General features: G+C 48.0%; 1 protein-coding gene across 2 annotated transcripts in view; it reads left to right on the top strand.

Moving 5' to 3' along the window:
- Nucleotides 1-14,815, top strand: part of GALNT2 (polypeptide N-acetylgalactosaminyltransferase 2) — a 183,011-nt gene that overhangs the window by 145,933 nt on the left and 22,263 nt on the right. For both annotated transcript variants that reach the window (XR_014078078.1, XM_081574387.1), the window contains exons 7-10: nucleotides 4,795-4,916; nucleotides 6,154-6,241; nucleotides 9,718-9,805; nucleotides 10,830-10,933. Coding sequence is in view for 1 of the 2 variants with exons in the window: in XM_081574387.1 (XP_081430513.1) it covers nucleotides 4,795-4,916; nucleotides 6,154-6,241; nucleotides 9,718-9,805; nucleotides 10,830-10,933 (402 nt within the window). In the remaining variant the exon portion in view is untranslated. The remainder of the gene's footprint in view (nucleotides 1-4,794; nucleotides 4,917-6,153; nucleotides 6,242-9,717; nucleotides 9,806-10,829; nucleotides 10,934-14,815) is intronic.

The following is a 14,815-nucleotide window of genomic DNA, read 5'->3' as shown; positions in this document are numbered from 1 at the left end:
ATTCTTGGCCTCTAGGTGCACATATGTTATACCACTTGATATTGTCCATGGGTTGCTTCAGCTTTTTTTCTCTTTCAATATTTTTCTCTGTATTCACCAGATAGATCAGTTTTTATTGATCCATTTTCAAATTCACTGATATCTTTAATCTACTATTTAGCCCAGTCAGTCAATTTTTTATTTCAGATAATTGCAGTTTTCAGTTCTGGAATATCCATTTAATTCTTGTAGTTTTCATTTCTCTGCTGAGATTTCCCATGTTTGCTCATTCCAATCATCATTTCCTTGGAGTTCTTGGATATAGTTATTATAATAGCATCTTTAAAATCCTCATCTGTTGATTTCAACATCTGAATCATCTCAGGATGAGTTTCTATTGACTTTTTTTCTCTTGGATATGGAATACATTTTTCTCTTCTCATGTCTGCTAATTTTTTTATTTTATATTGGAAGTGATGAATAGTATGTTGTAGAGACACTAGATTCTGTTATCTTTCTCTAGAGTGTTGATCTTTGTTATATATGGTTAATTAAATGACTAGCTTATGACCTTGAACTTGTGTAGGCTTGTCTTTATACTTCACAAGGATGAGTATATCTTAGGTGAAACCCTTATTCCTGAGACATAGTGTATATTCCTAATGTGTCCTTGCTGGAGTTTCTGTAGAACTGAGATGTTTACCAAACCCTTCTAACTTGGCAGAACTCGAGTGCCAAAAATTGATTCCAGCAGAAATCTTCGTTCTTTCTGTCTTCTACTTGTTTATCTTCATGGGCTCTTCAGGATCTCCTCTGTGCCTGCAGGTCAGGAGTCAGCCAAGGATTTCAGGGCAGTTATCACCAGATTTGGGATACACCAGATCCCTCACAGGATCTCCTCCTCCTGTTTCAGCCACTCTAGAAACCCCAGGCTCTACCCTCTGACACTTCAGCCCCAAACGGCTGCATTGCAGTAGACTGGAGAGTAACACTGGGGGGAAATACAATGTAAAGAGAGATTCACTCAGTGTGACTTTATTATTATTATTATTATTATTATTATTATTATTATTATTGTTTGGCTGCACTGGGTCTTCACTGTGGTCCTTAGGCGTTCTCTAGTTACAGCTCTCAAGAGCTTCTCTCTAGTCTCAGCACATGGACTTCTCTTGTTGGGTCACATGGACTTAGTTGTCCCCACCATGTGGGATCTTATTTCCCCAGTTAGGGGTCAAACCCAGATCCTCTGCACTGGAAGGTGGATTCTTAACCATTGGACCACCAGGGAAATCCCTAATTCTCTTCATTTAGGGGTTGGATGCCCTCTAGTTTCTGGCTACTCTCAGTTCAGTTCAGTTCAGTTCAGTCGCTCAGTTGTGTCCGACTCTTTGCAACCCCATGAATTGCAGCACGCCAGGCCTCTCTGTCCATCACTAACTCCCGGAGTCTACCCAAACCCATGTCCATCAAGTCAGTGATGCCATCCAACCATCTCATGCTCTGTCGTCCCCTTCTCCTCCTGCCCCCAATCCTACCCAGCATTAGGATCTCTTCCAATGAGTCAACTCTTCACATGAGGTGGCCAAAGTATTGGAGTTTCAGCTTCAACATCAGACCTTCCAATGAACACCCAGGACTGATCTCCTTTAGGATGGATTGATTGGATCTCCTTGCAGTCCAAGGGACTCTCAAGAGTCTTCTCCAACACCATAGTTCCAAAGCATCAATTCTGCGGCACTCAGCTTCACCGTCCAACTCTCACATCAATACATGACCACTGCAAAAACCATAGCCTTGACTAGACGGACTTTTGTTGGCAAAGTAACATCTCTGCTTTTAAATATGCTATCTAGGTTGGCCATAAGCTTCCTTCCAAGGAGTAAGCGTCTTTTAATTTCATGGCTGCAATCACCATCAGCAGTGATTTTGGAGCCCCCAAAAATAAAGTCTGACACTGTTTCCACTGTTTCCCCATCTATTTCCCATGAAGTGATGGGACCAGATGCCATGATCTTAGTTTTCTGAACGTTGAGCTTTAAGCCAACTTTTCACTCTCCTCTTTCACTTTCATCAAGAGGCTCTTTAGTTCTTCTTCACTTTCTGCCATAAGGGTGGTGTCATCCGCATATCTGAGGTTATTGATATTTCTCCCGGCAATCTTGATTCCAGCTTGTGTTTCTTCCAGCCCAGTGTTTCTCATGATGTACTCTGCATATAAGTTAAATAAGCAGGGTGACAATATACAGCCTTGACGTACTCCTTTTCCTATTTGGAACCAGTCTGTTGTCCCATGTCCAGTTCTAACTGTTGCTTCCTGACCTGCTTACAGGTTTCTCAACAGACAGGTCAGATGGTCTGGTATGCCCATCTCTTTCAGAATTTTCCACAGTTTATTGTGATCCACCGGAGAAGGCAATGGCACCCCACTCCAGTACTCTTGCCTGGAAAATCCCATGGATGGAGAAGCCTGGTAGGCTACAGTCCATGGGGTCGCTCAGAGTCGGACATGACTGAGCGACTTCACTTTCACTTTTCCCTTTCATGCACTGGAGAAGGAAATGGCAACCCACTCCAGTATTCTTGCCTGGAGAATCCCAGGGACGGTGGAGCCTGGTGGGCTGCCATCTATGGGGTCGCACAGAGTCGGACATGACTGAAGTGACTTAGCAGCAGCAGCATTGTGATCCACACAGTTAAAGGCTTTGGCGTAGTCAATAAAGCAGAAATAGATGTTTTTCTGGAACTCTCTTGCTTTTTCGATGATCCAGCGGATGTTGGCAATTTGATCTCTGGTTCCTCTGCCTTTTCTAAACCCAGCTTGAACATCTGGAAGTTCACGGTTCATGTATTGCTGAAGCCTGGCTTGGAGAATTTTGAGCATTACTTTACTAGCATGTGAGATGAGTGCAATTGTGCGGTAGTTTGAGCATTTTTTGGCATTGCCTTTCTTTGGGATTGGAATGAAAACTGACCTTTTCCAGTCCTGTGGCCACTGCTGAGTTGTCCAAATTTGCTGGCATATCGAGTGCAGCACTTTCACAGCATCATCTTTCAGGATTTGAAATAGCTCAACTGGAATTCCGTCACCTCCACTAGCTTTGTTCGTAGTGATGCTTTCTAAGGCCCACTTGACTTCACATTCCAGGATGTCTGGCTCTAGGTGAGTGATCACACCATCGTGATTATCTGGGTCGTGAAGATCTTTTTTGTACAGTTCTTCTGTGTATCCTTGCCACCTCTTCTTAATATCTTCTGCTTCTGTTAGGTCCATACCATTTCTGTCCTTTATCGAGCCTATCTTTGAAAGAAATGTTCCCTTGGTATCTCTAATTTTCTTGAAGAGATCTCTAGTCTTTCCCAATCTGTTGTTTTCCTCTACTTCTTTGCACTGATCGCTGAGGAAGGCTTTCTTATCTCTCCTTGCTATTCTTTGGAACTCGTCATTCAGATGGGAATATCTTTCCTTTTCTTCTTTGATTTTAGCTTCTCTTCTCTTCCCAGCTATTTGTAAGGCCTCCTCAGACAGCCGTTTTACTTTTGCATTTCTTTTTCTTGGGGATGGTCTTGATCCCTGTCTCCTGTACAATGTCACGAACCTCTACCCGTAGTTCATCAGGTACTCTGTTGATCAGATCTAGTCTCTTAAATCTATTTGTCACTTCTACTGTATACTCATAAGGGATTTGATCTAGGTCATACCTGAATGGACTAGTGGTTTTCCCTACTTTCTTCAATTTAAGTCTGAATTTGGCAATAAGCAGTTCATGATCTGAGCCACAGTCTGCTCCCGGTCTTGTTTTTGCTAACTGTATAGAGCTTCTCCATCTTTGGCTGCAAAGAATATAATCAATCTGATTTCTGTGTTGACCATCTGGTGATGTCCACGTGTAGAGTCTTCTTTTGTGTTGTTGGAAGAGGGTGTTTGCTATTACCAGTGCGTTCTCTTGCTAGCCCTTTCCCAAATTGGATTTTCCATTTTGCTCAGAGTTTATACTTGTTCTCTGAAACATGGTTTGCCTGTTACAAGCCACTTTGTAATACCAGACCCAGAAATTGTTTGCCCATTCTTCCTGCTCTAGCATGCAGCTCTTTAAGAATCATTGAAAACCCTTTTTGACTGCTGTACTGTGTAAAGAACATACAACGGTGTACTGTCCTCAACTGGTTGTGAATATTCTCATCATCTCCATGTATAAAGCCCAGCATAAGCCAGTTATGACCACACCATCTAGTGATGAATATACTATTTATGAGAAGACTTTGTGTGATAATAAAAGGTGTATATTGTTAGCAGATCACAAGTATATAAATTTTTTAATTTGACCAAATAATATAACTAATTTTGTGTAAAAGTCAGACAGCTGGGCTTTATCATTTATGTTAATTTGGCTTGTGATAAGTCTTCAAAGACAAAGACATTTATAACACTATTATCATTAAATTATTGCCATTAAAATTGGCCCCCTTAGCACTTGAAGTGTCTAGGTGACACATTCCTTACCCTAGTTAATTAGAAAACTCTGTTGCCATAAAAGTAGTTTCAGAAGTTACACATTTCAGTTGCTTGGTAAAGACTTCAATTATGTAAAAGCCTTCTTTAGAAGGCAGTAGTCTCAAGTTGTTTTCTCAATGATCCAATGAGCTTTAAAAAAAAAAAAAAAAGTCCTAACTTGGGTAACCTCCGGACAGTACTGATCCCTCCGCGAACGTTCGCGGTAAGGTCTGTGCCAGTGAGCGGGCTGCGCGCGGAGGTGCAGGTGTGGGTGCTGGGTCCCCTCGGTGTCTCCCCTGACGCACTTTGCTGTCACTCCGCAGGCCTGATGCGGTCGCGGGTGCGGGGCGCCGACGCCGCGCAGGCCAAGGTCTTGACCTTCCTGGACAGCCACTGCGAGTGCAACGAGCGCTGGTTGGAGCCCCTCCTGGAGAGGGTGGCTGAGGTGAGGCTGTGGGCGTTTTGTCCACTGTGCGAATCTGTCAATAGGGGAAGACCGCTTGGCAGGTACAGGGGAGGGTGAGCAGAGGCTGCTGAGAGCCTGGGTCGTCTAAGACAGCCCTCCCCCTCGGAGGGCCTTCCTTTCTTGCCCGAAGCTTTGCACCGGTTCGAGCTCAGAGCAGGTAGAGCGCTGAGGACAGAGGCCGCAGGGCCCCCAGCCTGGCCTTGCCACCCTGAAACCTAGGCTGCGGCTAGTGGGCAGGGGCAGCCCCAACCACACAGGGACGCATGAGGTCGCCAGGTGATCGGGGACTGTGCACGTTTGCCTCCTAGAAACACTATCTCTAGTGTTATGTTGGCATCCCACTCCAGTACTCTTGCCTGGAAAATCCCATGGATGGAGGAGCCTGGTAGGCTACAGTCCATGGGGTCGCTAAGAGTCGGATATGACTGAGTGACTTCACTTTCACTTTTCCCTTTCATGCACTGGAGAAGGAAATGGCAACCCACTCCAGTATTCTTGCCTGGAGAATCCCAGGGACGGTGGAGCCTGGTGGGCTGCCGTCTATGGGGTCGCACAGAGTCGGACACGACTGAAGCGACCTAGCAGCAGCAGCAGCAGTGTTATGTTTGGCCTCTTGTAATATCTCTGTTGCTATCTGCTTGTTTTATTGACTTTCTTTTTTTCCTACTAAGAAAGAGCTTCTTTGGGACAATAAAGCAAATGTAATGAAAGTGCTAGAGAAATGTTAAAGGAACAAGTCATTCTTTTTGTACCATAGCCAGGAATACTGATGAGCAACAAATCATGAAACATGAAATAACTCAAATGACGTGTTGTAATCCTCACTACATAGTCTCATGCTAATGCTTGCTGAGATGCTATCAGCCACTTTTAATTTCTTCTTTGGGATTAATAAAAATTGACATTTTTTCTTGGCTATTAGGGAAAAAAAAAAACAAACAAACCAGGAACAGTCCCAGGAGGTAGTTTTTTCTCCACCAGTGAACATGTGCAGGGCTGCCCCACGCCCTCTGGCACCTCCTCTGGGGAAGCGTCCTCTGTGCCCCGACCCCCAGTACAGCACAGGGCTGTGGGTGCCAAGCCAGGGGGCAAACCCCAGGGTGTGGGGTGGCAGGCGTTGGGGGTGGGGGTCTCCCTCTGAGCACTGACACTCAGGCCTCCCCCATGCAGATCCTGGTTGGTCCTGACACCTGCTCTTGCCTCCCCTGCATTTCAGGATAGGACCCGCGTCGTGTCCCCCATCATTGATGTCATCAACATGGACAACTTTCAGTATGTGGGCGCGTCTGCGGACTTAAAAGGCGGTAGGTGCTGCTTGGGGCCCAGCCTGTGTGCAGCTCAGCACTGCTCCATCTCGGGTCAGAGGGGCAGCGATAGCACCTGCATGCGGCCCTGCAGGGTCCCCACCAAGAACGCACCTGTGCTCAAGCTGCAGGGCTCATAAGGGGACAGAAGCAGCCTGGCCTCCCTGAGACTGCAGCTACGGTTCGCATCCTTATCTGCTGGACTTACATTGCCTCAGTGACGTGTGGCTTGGTGTACAGAGCCATCCCCATGGGAGCTGATGGAGAGACTCCAGGCTGACGGGGTCTATCCTCTACACCCCACCATCCCCCTGTGGCCTCCATCTCCTGCTGGAAACCCATCTGCCTGGCTCTTCCCTGATTTCTGGGCCCCAAGGCCTGCATAGCCCACCCCTCCTGTGGCCTGACTGGCAGCCCCTGCTCCCCACTAGCCAACCACATCCCACCTCCTTCTGGCGTCCCTTTTGTCTGAGTGATGCCACTAGTTTCCCAAGGGTCCTTATGTCTTGAGTGTGACCCATAAAACCCACCCTCCACGAAGCACCACAGTGATGTGTCTGTTGCTGCTGCTGCTGCTGCTGCTGCTGCTGCGTCGCTTCAATCATGTCCGACTCTGTGCGACCCCACAGACGGCAGCCCACCAGGCTCCCCCGTCCCTGGGATTCTCCAGGCAAGAATACTGGAGTGGGTTGCCATGTCCTTCTCCAATGCATGAAAGTGAAAAGTGAATGTGAAGTTGCTCAGTTGTGTCCAACCCTTAGCAATCCCATGGACTGCAGCCTACCAGGCTCCTCCGTCCATCGGATTTTCCAGGCAAGAGTACTAGAGTGGGTTGCCATTGCCTTCTCCGAGTGATGTGTCTGCTGCTGCTGCTGCTGCTAAGTCTCTCAGTTGTGTCCAACTCTTCGCGACCCCATGGACTGCAGCCCACCAGGCTCCTCCGTCCACGAGATTCTCCAGGCAAAAGTACTGGAGTGGGATGCCATTGCCTTCTCCTGAGTGATGTATCTAATCTTGTCTTTATTGTGCTCAGTCGTGTCTGATTCTTCAAGACCCCATGGACTGCAGCCTTCTAGGGTTCTCTGTCAGTGGGATTACCCTCACAAGAATACTGGAGTGGGTTGCCATTTCCTCCTCCAAAGGATATTCACGACCCAAGACTCGAACCTGTGTCTCCTGTGGCTCCTGCATTGGCAGTTCTTCCATCTTGAAAATTATCGAAGGCCCCAAAGATTCGTTCACGTGGGCTGTACTGATGAGCATTTGCTGTGTTAGAAAGTAGGCTGATGGTGAGAACAGGGAGTGATGCAGGCACACCTGTGCTGCCCGTGTGCACTGATGCCTCCTATCCTGAAGCTTCCAGAAAACTTCCTGCACTTTGGAAAAATGAGATCGAAAGGGGCCTGTAAAGCCTTAATATAAATATGAAAGGAGTTTCAATATCACAGACCTCCAGAAAGGACCTGAGGACCCCAGGGACTCCTGGACTCCACCTGGAGAGCTGCTGTTTTCATGAGGAGCTTCACAAAGCTGATGGGTACATAGGAATCATGCTAGCTGGCCCTGAGGAGCTGACCCTATTATCCCTGTGACCCAGGACTGTGTGTCTGTGTGGGTGACCTGGGGCCCACAGGCTCTCCTGTGACCCAGGACTGTCTGTGGGGTGACCTGGGGCCCGCAGGCTCTCCTGTGACCCAGGACTGTCTGTGGGGTGACCTGGGGCCCGCAGGCTCTCCTGTGATCCAGGACTGTCTGTGGGGGTAACCTGGGGCCCGCAGGCTCTCCTATGACCCCAGGACTGTCTGTGGGGTGACCTGGGGCCTGCAGGCTCTCCTGTGACCCCAGGACTGTGTGTCTGTGGGGTGACCTGGGGCCCGCAGGCTCTCCTGTGACCCCAGGACTGTGTGTCTATGGGGTGACCTGGGGCCTGCAGGCTCTCCTGTGACCCATAACTGTCTGTGGGGTGACCTGGGGCCTGCAGGCTCTCCTGTGACCCAGGACTGTCTGTGAGGGTGACCTGGGGCCTGCAGGCTCTTCTGTGACCCCAGGACTGTGTGTCTGTGGGGTGACCTTGGGCCCGCAGGCTCTCCTGTGACCCAGGACTGTCTGTGGGGGTGACCTGAGGCATGCAGGCTCCTGCATAGCCCAGTGGTAAATGCTTCAAGTTCTGAAACTCAGCTGGTTGGCAGCCTGTTCTCTCAGAACTCAGCTAAGAGCCAAGAACTCAGCAAAGCCTGCTGTAAAGAGAGAAACAAAAGAGATGTCAGAACTTTTGCCTTCCGTGTGTGCGATTTATTCACTCTTGATTCTTCACACCTCAGATGAGTGAACTCTTCTTCCGATGGCCCAGCACCCCAGTTTCTTTATGTAAGCTGAGGGGCTTCTTTTCCATCTCTAACATTTTGAACTGATTAGAAGATGGACTATTCCATACAGACACACAACTGAGGGTCAACTGACAGTAAAAAAAGAAGACAGTAACACTGACATTGGATGGAACCTTAGAAAGCAGAACACTGGGCCCCGCCAGGGAGCCCTGGGCTCTGGTGCCTCTTTCAGGCCGTGCTGTCCTGGGCAGGCCATGTCCCCTCTGCCCCTCAGCATCCCTGCCTGAGAAAAGGGGTGATGATAGTGCAGCCACATGGGGTGGCTGGAGGAGGACAGTGCCATGATTGGGTAGCTCCCACCCAATGCCTCGACTGGGGACACTTAGGTTGGGAGACAAGATTCCGGAGAGTCTTAGTAAACGGTGAGCGTGTTTGGGGCTTTCCAGTTCAGCCCTTGGCTGTCACTGTCACCCTTGGTGTCCAGTTTGTCTTACCCCTCAAGAATTTTCAGGAGCTGATGTGTGACAGGCTCTCCTCCTGCAGCAGCTGTCTATGGTGGAGCAGGTGTGGATGCTGAGGTGACCTGCATGGATGCAGCCCCATGCTGCCCCAGGGCTCAGCCAGGTCCATTCCGAGAGGATTTTATGAAATCCCACCCCATGTGGCTCAGCTGCAATCAGGAGAGACTGAAGGGACCAAGTTTGTGGCCCAGGAACCCGTACTCTCATCCCTCTCTGCTCTCTCTCCCCTCCCCTGGGACCTTGTTGGGGGCACCTGGCAGATTTTTTAATCTATCAGTCTTCTTTCTCACCTCCTTACAGCCCTTGGATACTGCCTCACAGACTCCAGTTTCCTTATTTCACACTTATGCTTATACTTTTTGGTTTTAGGAAAAACTGCCCCACAGCTTCTGGGTTGGATAAGCTTCTTGGGGAAGGATTTCAATGTGTGCCCACCCCACTGGTATCCCTGTCCCACTCTACCCCCCAGTCTCTCTCTCTCTTCCTTCTGCATCTTTTCTGTTTGTTTTCCCTTTGGTTTTCAGTGAATCCATCCAAATGTCTTTAAGCTACAAGGGATAGAAGCACCAGGAGCAGGCAGCCCATACTAACAGCATCCTGTGTTTCTTTTCTCTTCTGTGACCCGCAGGTTTTGACTGGAACCTGGTGTTCAAATGGGATTACATGACACCTGAGCAGAGACGATCCCGGCAGGGGAACCCTGTCGCTCCCATAAAGTAAGTGCCAGGTGTCCTTCAGGCTGAACATCAGGCTCCAACCTCATGTTCCCTGGGGACCTAGTCGAGCTCTTATCTCCAGCCACAGCCCCACTTGCCCTCATCTTCACCCAAGGGAGAGTCTCAGCCAGCAGCTTGTGGAATAAAGTGCTTTGAGATTTATTTTCTTGTGCTTACATATATCAAATCTGCCAGTTCCTTGTCCTTTGTGCTGATAATGTAGAGCATTTTCCACACAGGATGGGGTCTCAGGCTGCCTTCAGGGTCTGGGCAGAGAGGTGGGCAGCCAGGGTGAGCCCCACCGCTGCCCCCGGTCAGCTCGCCTTATTCACCAGATTCTGCCCTCCTCTTTGCACACAGAGGAGGCACCTGTATCACTGCCAGCTGGGTGGGGTCCCCAGGTGTGGTGAGGATGCCTGTCCAGGGACACCTAGTTCAAGGGATCCCTGCGGACACTGTCACTGTCTACATTGTAGCGTTTGTCCCCCGTCAGCAGTGAGCTCCAGCATCATGGGGCCTGGACTTCTCACAGTGACTCCATGGAGACAGAGCTGGGGCTCTGCTGTTGGCCTGTCCCCAGGCTGAGGGGAAACGAGAAGATGATGGTTCATCCAACAGAGGAAGAAGCTGTCCTGTGATGAGGATAAGAATAAGGGCAGCTAGTGTCATTGAGCATTTCCTACGTGCGCTGGGTGCTTTACGCCTGTTATTGTTTGTAATCCTCCAAGGAAACTGGCACAGAAAAGCCGAGTACTGGCCTAGGGTACACCAGCAAGCGTCCCAGCCCAGCAACTGCTCTCACATGGGGAGGCTCCCTGCAGCCCCACGCACTTGGGAGCGTCTGAGCAGGGTGCTGAAGCCAGCAGGGGTCAAGCTGAGAGGGGCCCCTAGAGCTCTGAGCTAAGGACCAGGCTGTGCTGTTGTTTTTAAGTCTGGTTTTCAGGCTTGACCTTGGCATTACAATGCTGGTTATCTAACCTTGACCTTCGACCTCTCTTCTCTTCTACCCTCTCTGCCTCTGTAGAACCCCTATGATTGCTGGAGGGTTGTTCGTGATGGATAAGTTCTATTTTGAAGAGCTGGGGAAGTATGACATGATGATGGATGTGTGGGGAGGAGAAAACCTGGGTACGTATGAGCCTTGTGTCTTTGGACACCAAACTGTTTCCAATTCTGCTGAAACCATGGTCTTTTCCTGCCAACCAAGGGGTGGAAATGAAAAATGGAAGTTTTGGAGAAATTATTAAGTGAAAGTTTATAGTATGCAGGTGCCAGTTGGAAAAGGTTTGTAAAGACATTAAAGTGACCATGTAACAGACATAATTAGTCCCCTTACAAAGAATAAATAGCACCCTTTTTACTCTTAAAAGTGTCTTGGGTTGGGCATTAGAATGTGTTTTCCTTAAGAATGGAGGATGCTAGATACAGAGTCTTTGAAGGAAATTTCATACTTTTTAATGTCATCTGAATCCAAGAGTTTGGAAAACAAACTGACAAAAATTAGGGGAACACTTCAGGCTCTAAGACTCATTTTTAGACACACAGGATGGAAAATGAGTCCCAGCGAAGCCTGTTAGACTGGCTGAATTATAATCATGGGGCAGGGATGGTTCTATTTTGTTTTTGTTTGTAGTGCATACAAATCATTTTTATCCATGATTAGGGACAATTAAATTGTATAGAGTTTGGTCTTTATTGGTAGTTGCATAATATTTACTGCATAAATATAGAAGGACTCTTGTTTTATGTTATTTTTTTGTTTAGGGGGTTTTGTTTGTTTCACTTGAAGTTTTTGAGCTGAGTCTCATCGCCTTTGAATGCTGCTAACTTACTTTCTCCCCTGTAGAAGGAGAGAAGGATGCTGCTATCACTTGTAGTAGTTTTTACTTATAAAAGACTTTGATTTTTGGTTTGTTTAAAAGAAGAGACTAGGTTAGACAAGCCTGTTATTTTTCTCTCATTTTATGGTATTAATGTTAGTGATAATGTCTCATTTGTGGAGAGAGGTTATCACCTTGGTAGATTTTGAAAGCTTCTTTAGATTCAGTAACTACACCCGGAGGAAGGACCTGAGTCAGATGTCTTTTGTTTTTTTTTAATGATACACTGACAGTGAGGCAGGACTTGATTGAAATCTTCTGAGCACAGAAGGCTTCAGAAGGATTGTTAATCTCCTGAAGGGAATTCTGAGTCACCCTTGCCCTGCTGGCACCCCTGGGGCAGCCTAGCCAGCCAGGATCACCACTCGGTAGCAAAATAGAGTGGGGTTTGCTGTGTGCCATTAGGTTAAGGTGGATGGAGGCAGCCAGCCTTTTAAAGCATCAGAGTGTAGAAAGAGTATTGATTTAAATGTCAAGGGAGACTTTGCACCCAGAGACCAACAGGAGGGGAGATAATCTTTCCCATTACCTGGTTTATTGTTGGTTTGGTTTGTATGTTTAAGTATCTGTGCCATGTGAGGTTCCCTAGAAGGGCTCGAAGGGTTCAGGTGGGGTGACACATGGTGGACAGGGAAGAAGGCCTAGGGTCATGTGACCTGGTGCTGCTGGCACTGTGGCACCTCCTCCCATGATGGGCTCTCACATGGCCACTCTGGAGGGTCTTCTCCCATCAGGATTAAACAGGCACGGGGTTTCAGTAGGAAGAGCTTGCGATGAGTCTTTCTCTCATCTTGGCACTGCTCAGACTTGATTTTCTGGGTGCTGCGTGCACACCCACAGTGGTTGTCCAGCCTGAGGGCTGGTGTGGGTACCTATTAGGAGAGTCAGGGAGTGGGGATGCCCGAGTCAAATCCACACACCCTCTCTTGGGATGCCCCACCAAATCTACTAGTGCTCCCAGACTTCCTGACCTACAGTGTAAATCTAATTAAAGCAATTAAAAAAGACAGAGGGAATTCCTTGGTGGTCCAGTGGTTAGCACTCAGCACTTTCATTGCTGTGGCACCAGGTTCATTCTCTGGTTGGGGAACTAAGATCCCACAAGCCTTGCATTGTGGCCAAAAAAGGAAGAAAAAATTTTTTTAATAAATAAAAAGGACAAAGAACGCTATCCCTGGCCCCTGTGAGATGTGGGGGTAAGACTCCTTAGGAATGTTATTTGTGCTTTTCAACCCATCCTCGCAGCCTTAGGAAGGATGCTGACCACCCCTAGTGCATCATCTCGTTTCATGCTTTCTGGAAGGGACTGAGGTCTTGCTTGAGGTCTCAGAACTTGTTGTTAGTAGAGCCAAGATACAGACACAGACTGCCTGATTAAAAAGCCACCATGTTTTCCTGAGTAATATCCCTCACTGGAGCCCAGTGAAATCAGTTGAACATAACTGTAGTTGTTCGTGGCCTTAAAACTCTCCCACCAGGTGTCTGAATGGCTCCCTTACTGGTTTAACAGGCTCCCCATACAGGAGCCAGGGAGTCTTCGTGGCCCCCAGTTTTGAATTTTCCAGACAGGCAACTATATCTTTGAATTGTATTTCCTTAGATACAGAGAGCCTCCTAGTCAAGTTTTGTTCAACACTCCGTGTAGGCGTGGTGGTTATGACCACACATTTCTAATATGATAAGGGAAGTGGTCATTAAAATCCCCAAACTGCTACATGGGGAGGTGCTTGGGGCTTTCGTTCACCGGTCCGCATAGAGATTCCTGCTGCTCTGCTCTCGCACGGCTGTCACATGCCTTTGGCCACAGCCTGGGCGCCTGCTGCCACGTGAGGCCTTGTGCTCCACGGGAACCCACCTGGCTCTGAACCGTCTGCGCTGGCAGCAGTGACTGTGACTGTGCCATTCTGTCTCACTCCCCGCATGTTGTCAGGGAGGCAGAGTGATTCTGAGGAAAGACCCTTTCATACCAACCTCAGGAAGTCTTTCAGAAAAACGAAGTCTAACCCTCCATCATATTACATCTTGATTTTCCTGTGTAGCCTATTGCTCGAGTTCAGCCACGCCTCTGCTCCAAGTGGGTAGTGATCAGGACAGGAGCCCAGCCGGCTCCCTGTGTGTGCAGGCTGCTCCCAAGCGTGGTGCTCTGGGCCACATGTGTGTGCACATGTCATGACCAGCGCCTGCTCGCCCAGGTCCTGAGTCCTTGGGTAGATTCTGTGTTGACTTGGGTGAAGAGCAGCCTTTGCTGGCCTGGTAGCTACTGGCTGCTGAAAGCCGGGGTGGCTGCCAGGTCTGGTTGTTCTTTGGGCGTCATTAGTCACTGGCCTTGGCCAGCTGGCTGCTCACCTGCTGGTGCACAGGGATGAGGTAAGTTTTGTGATTTAAGGGGAGATACTGTTTTTGTCCCAGATGGAGAAAGATCAGGTGTAGGTGGATACTCTGAGCACCTAAGTTTTAGAGGAAGGTGGTGTACACAGTTGCCTCTTACATCTACATTAGGGCTGATGTGAGCATTTCATGCCTTTTGATCATGGCCATTCATGCACTGTTGGTTGCCTTTTCTAACTTGGTGCTGATCCTTAGGAGGCATGGTAATACTCCACTATGGAGAACCAGTCAGAGAGGAGTTCTGGGCTGAGTCTCATCCACAGTGTTGGTGATGTTACAGGGATGCATGGTCTGCTGCCAGGAGCCTTCTGTTCGCAATGGGTCCGGGAATCACTCTTGTCCTAGGGTTTCTAGTCTGAATCTGAAAAATATTTCCTCAAGTGTGCTCTTACTTTTTTTAAAATTTGGAATAGACTTCTTTCTTAAAAACAAGGAATTTGGTGACACAGATAGAGCTGGCATCTGTAATCCTGCTCACTACTAAAATCTAAGATAGTAAATATCCCAGTGTGGGTAGTTTGTTGGGCATAAATTATTCACTTTATCTACACTACTTTATATTGTCTGTATAATAACACTGCTGTGCAGACACCCTCTTAGTGAACTGAAGTAGGATATTTCATTCAATCTTTTTTTTCTCCATCTTTATTGAGGTTTAACTGATGATTTAAAATTGTGTATATTTAAGGTATACAGCAGGATGATTCGATATGCATTTGCATCCCTCCACACACATACTTCC

The sequence above is a fragment of the Giraffa tippelskirchi genome, chromosome 2 (assembly GCF_054371585.1).
Source record: "Giraffa tippelskirchi isolate mGirTip1 chromosome 2, T2T-mGirTip1v1.2.pri, whole genome shotgun sequence".
Lineage (NCBI taxonomy): Eukaryota > Metazoa > Chordata > Mammalia > Artiodactyla > Giraffidae > Giraffa > Giraffa tippelskirchi.
The sequence above is the reverse complement of the archived record's forward strand: the minus strand, read 5'-3'. Positions and strand labels throughout refer to the sequence as shown.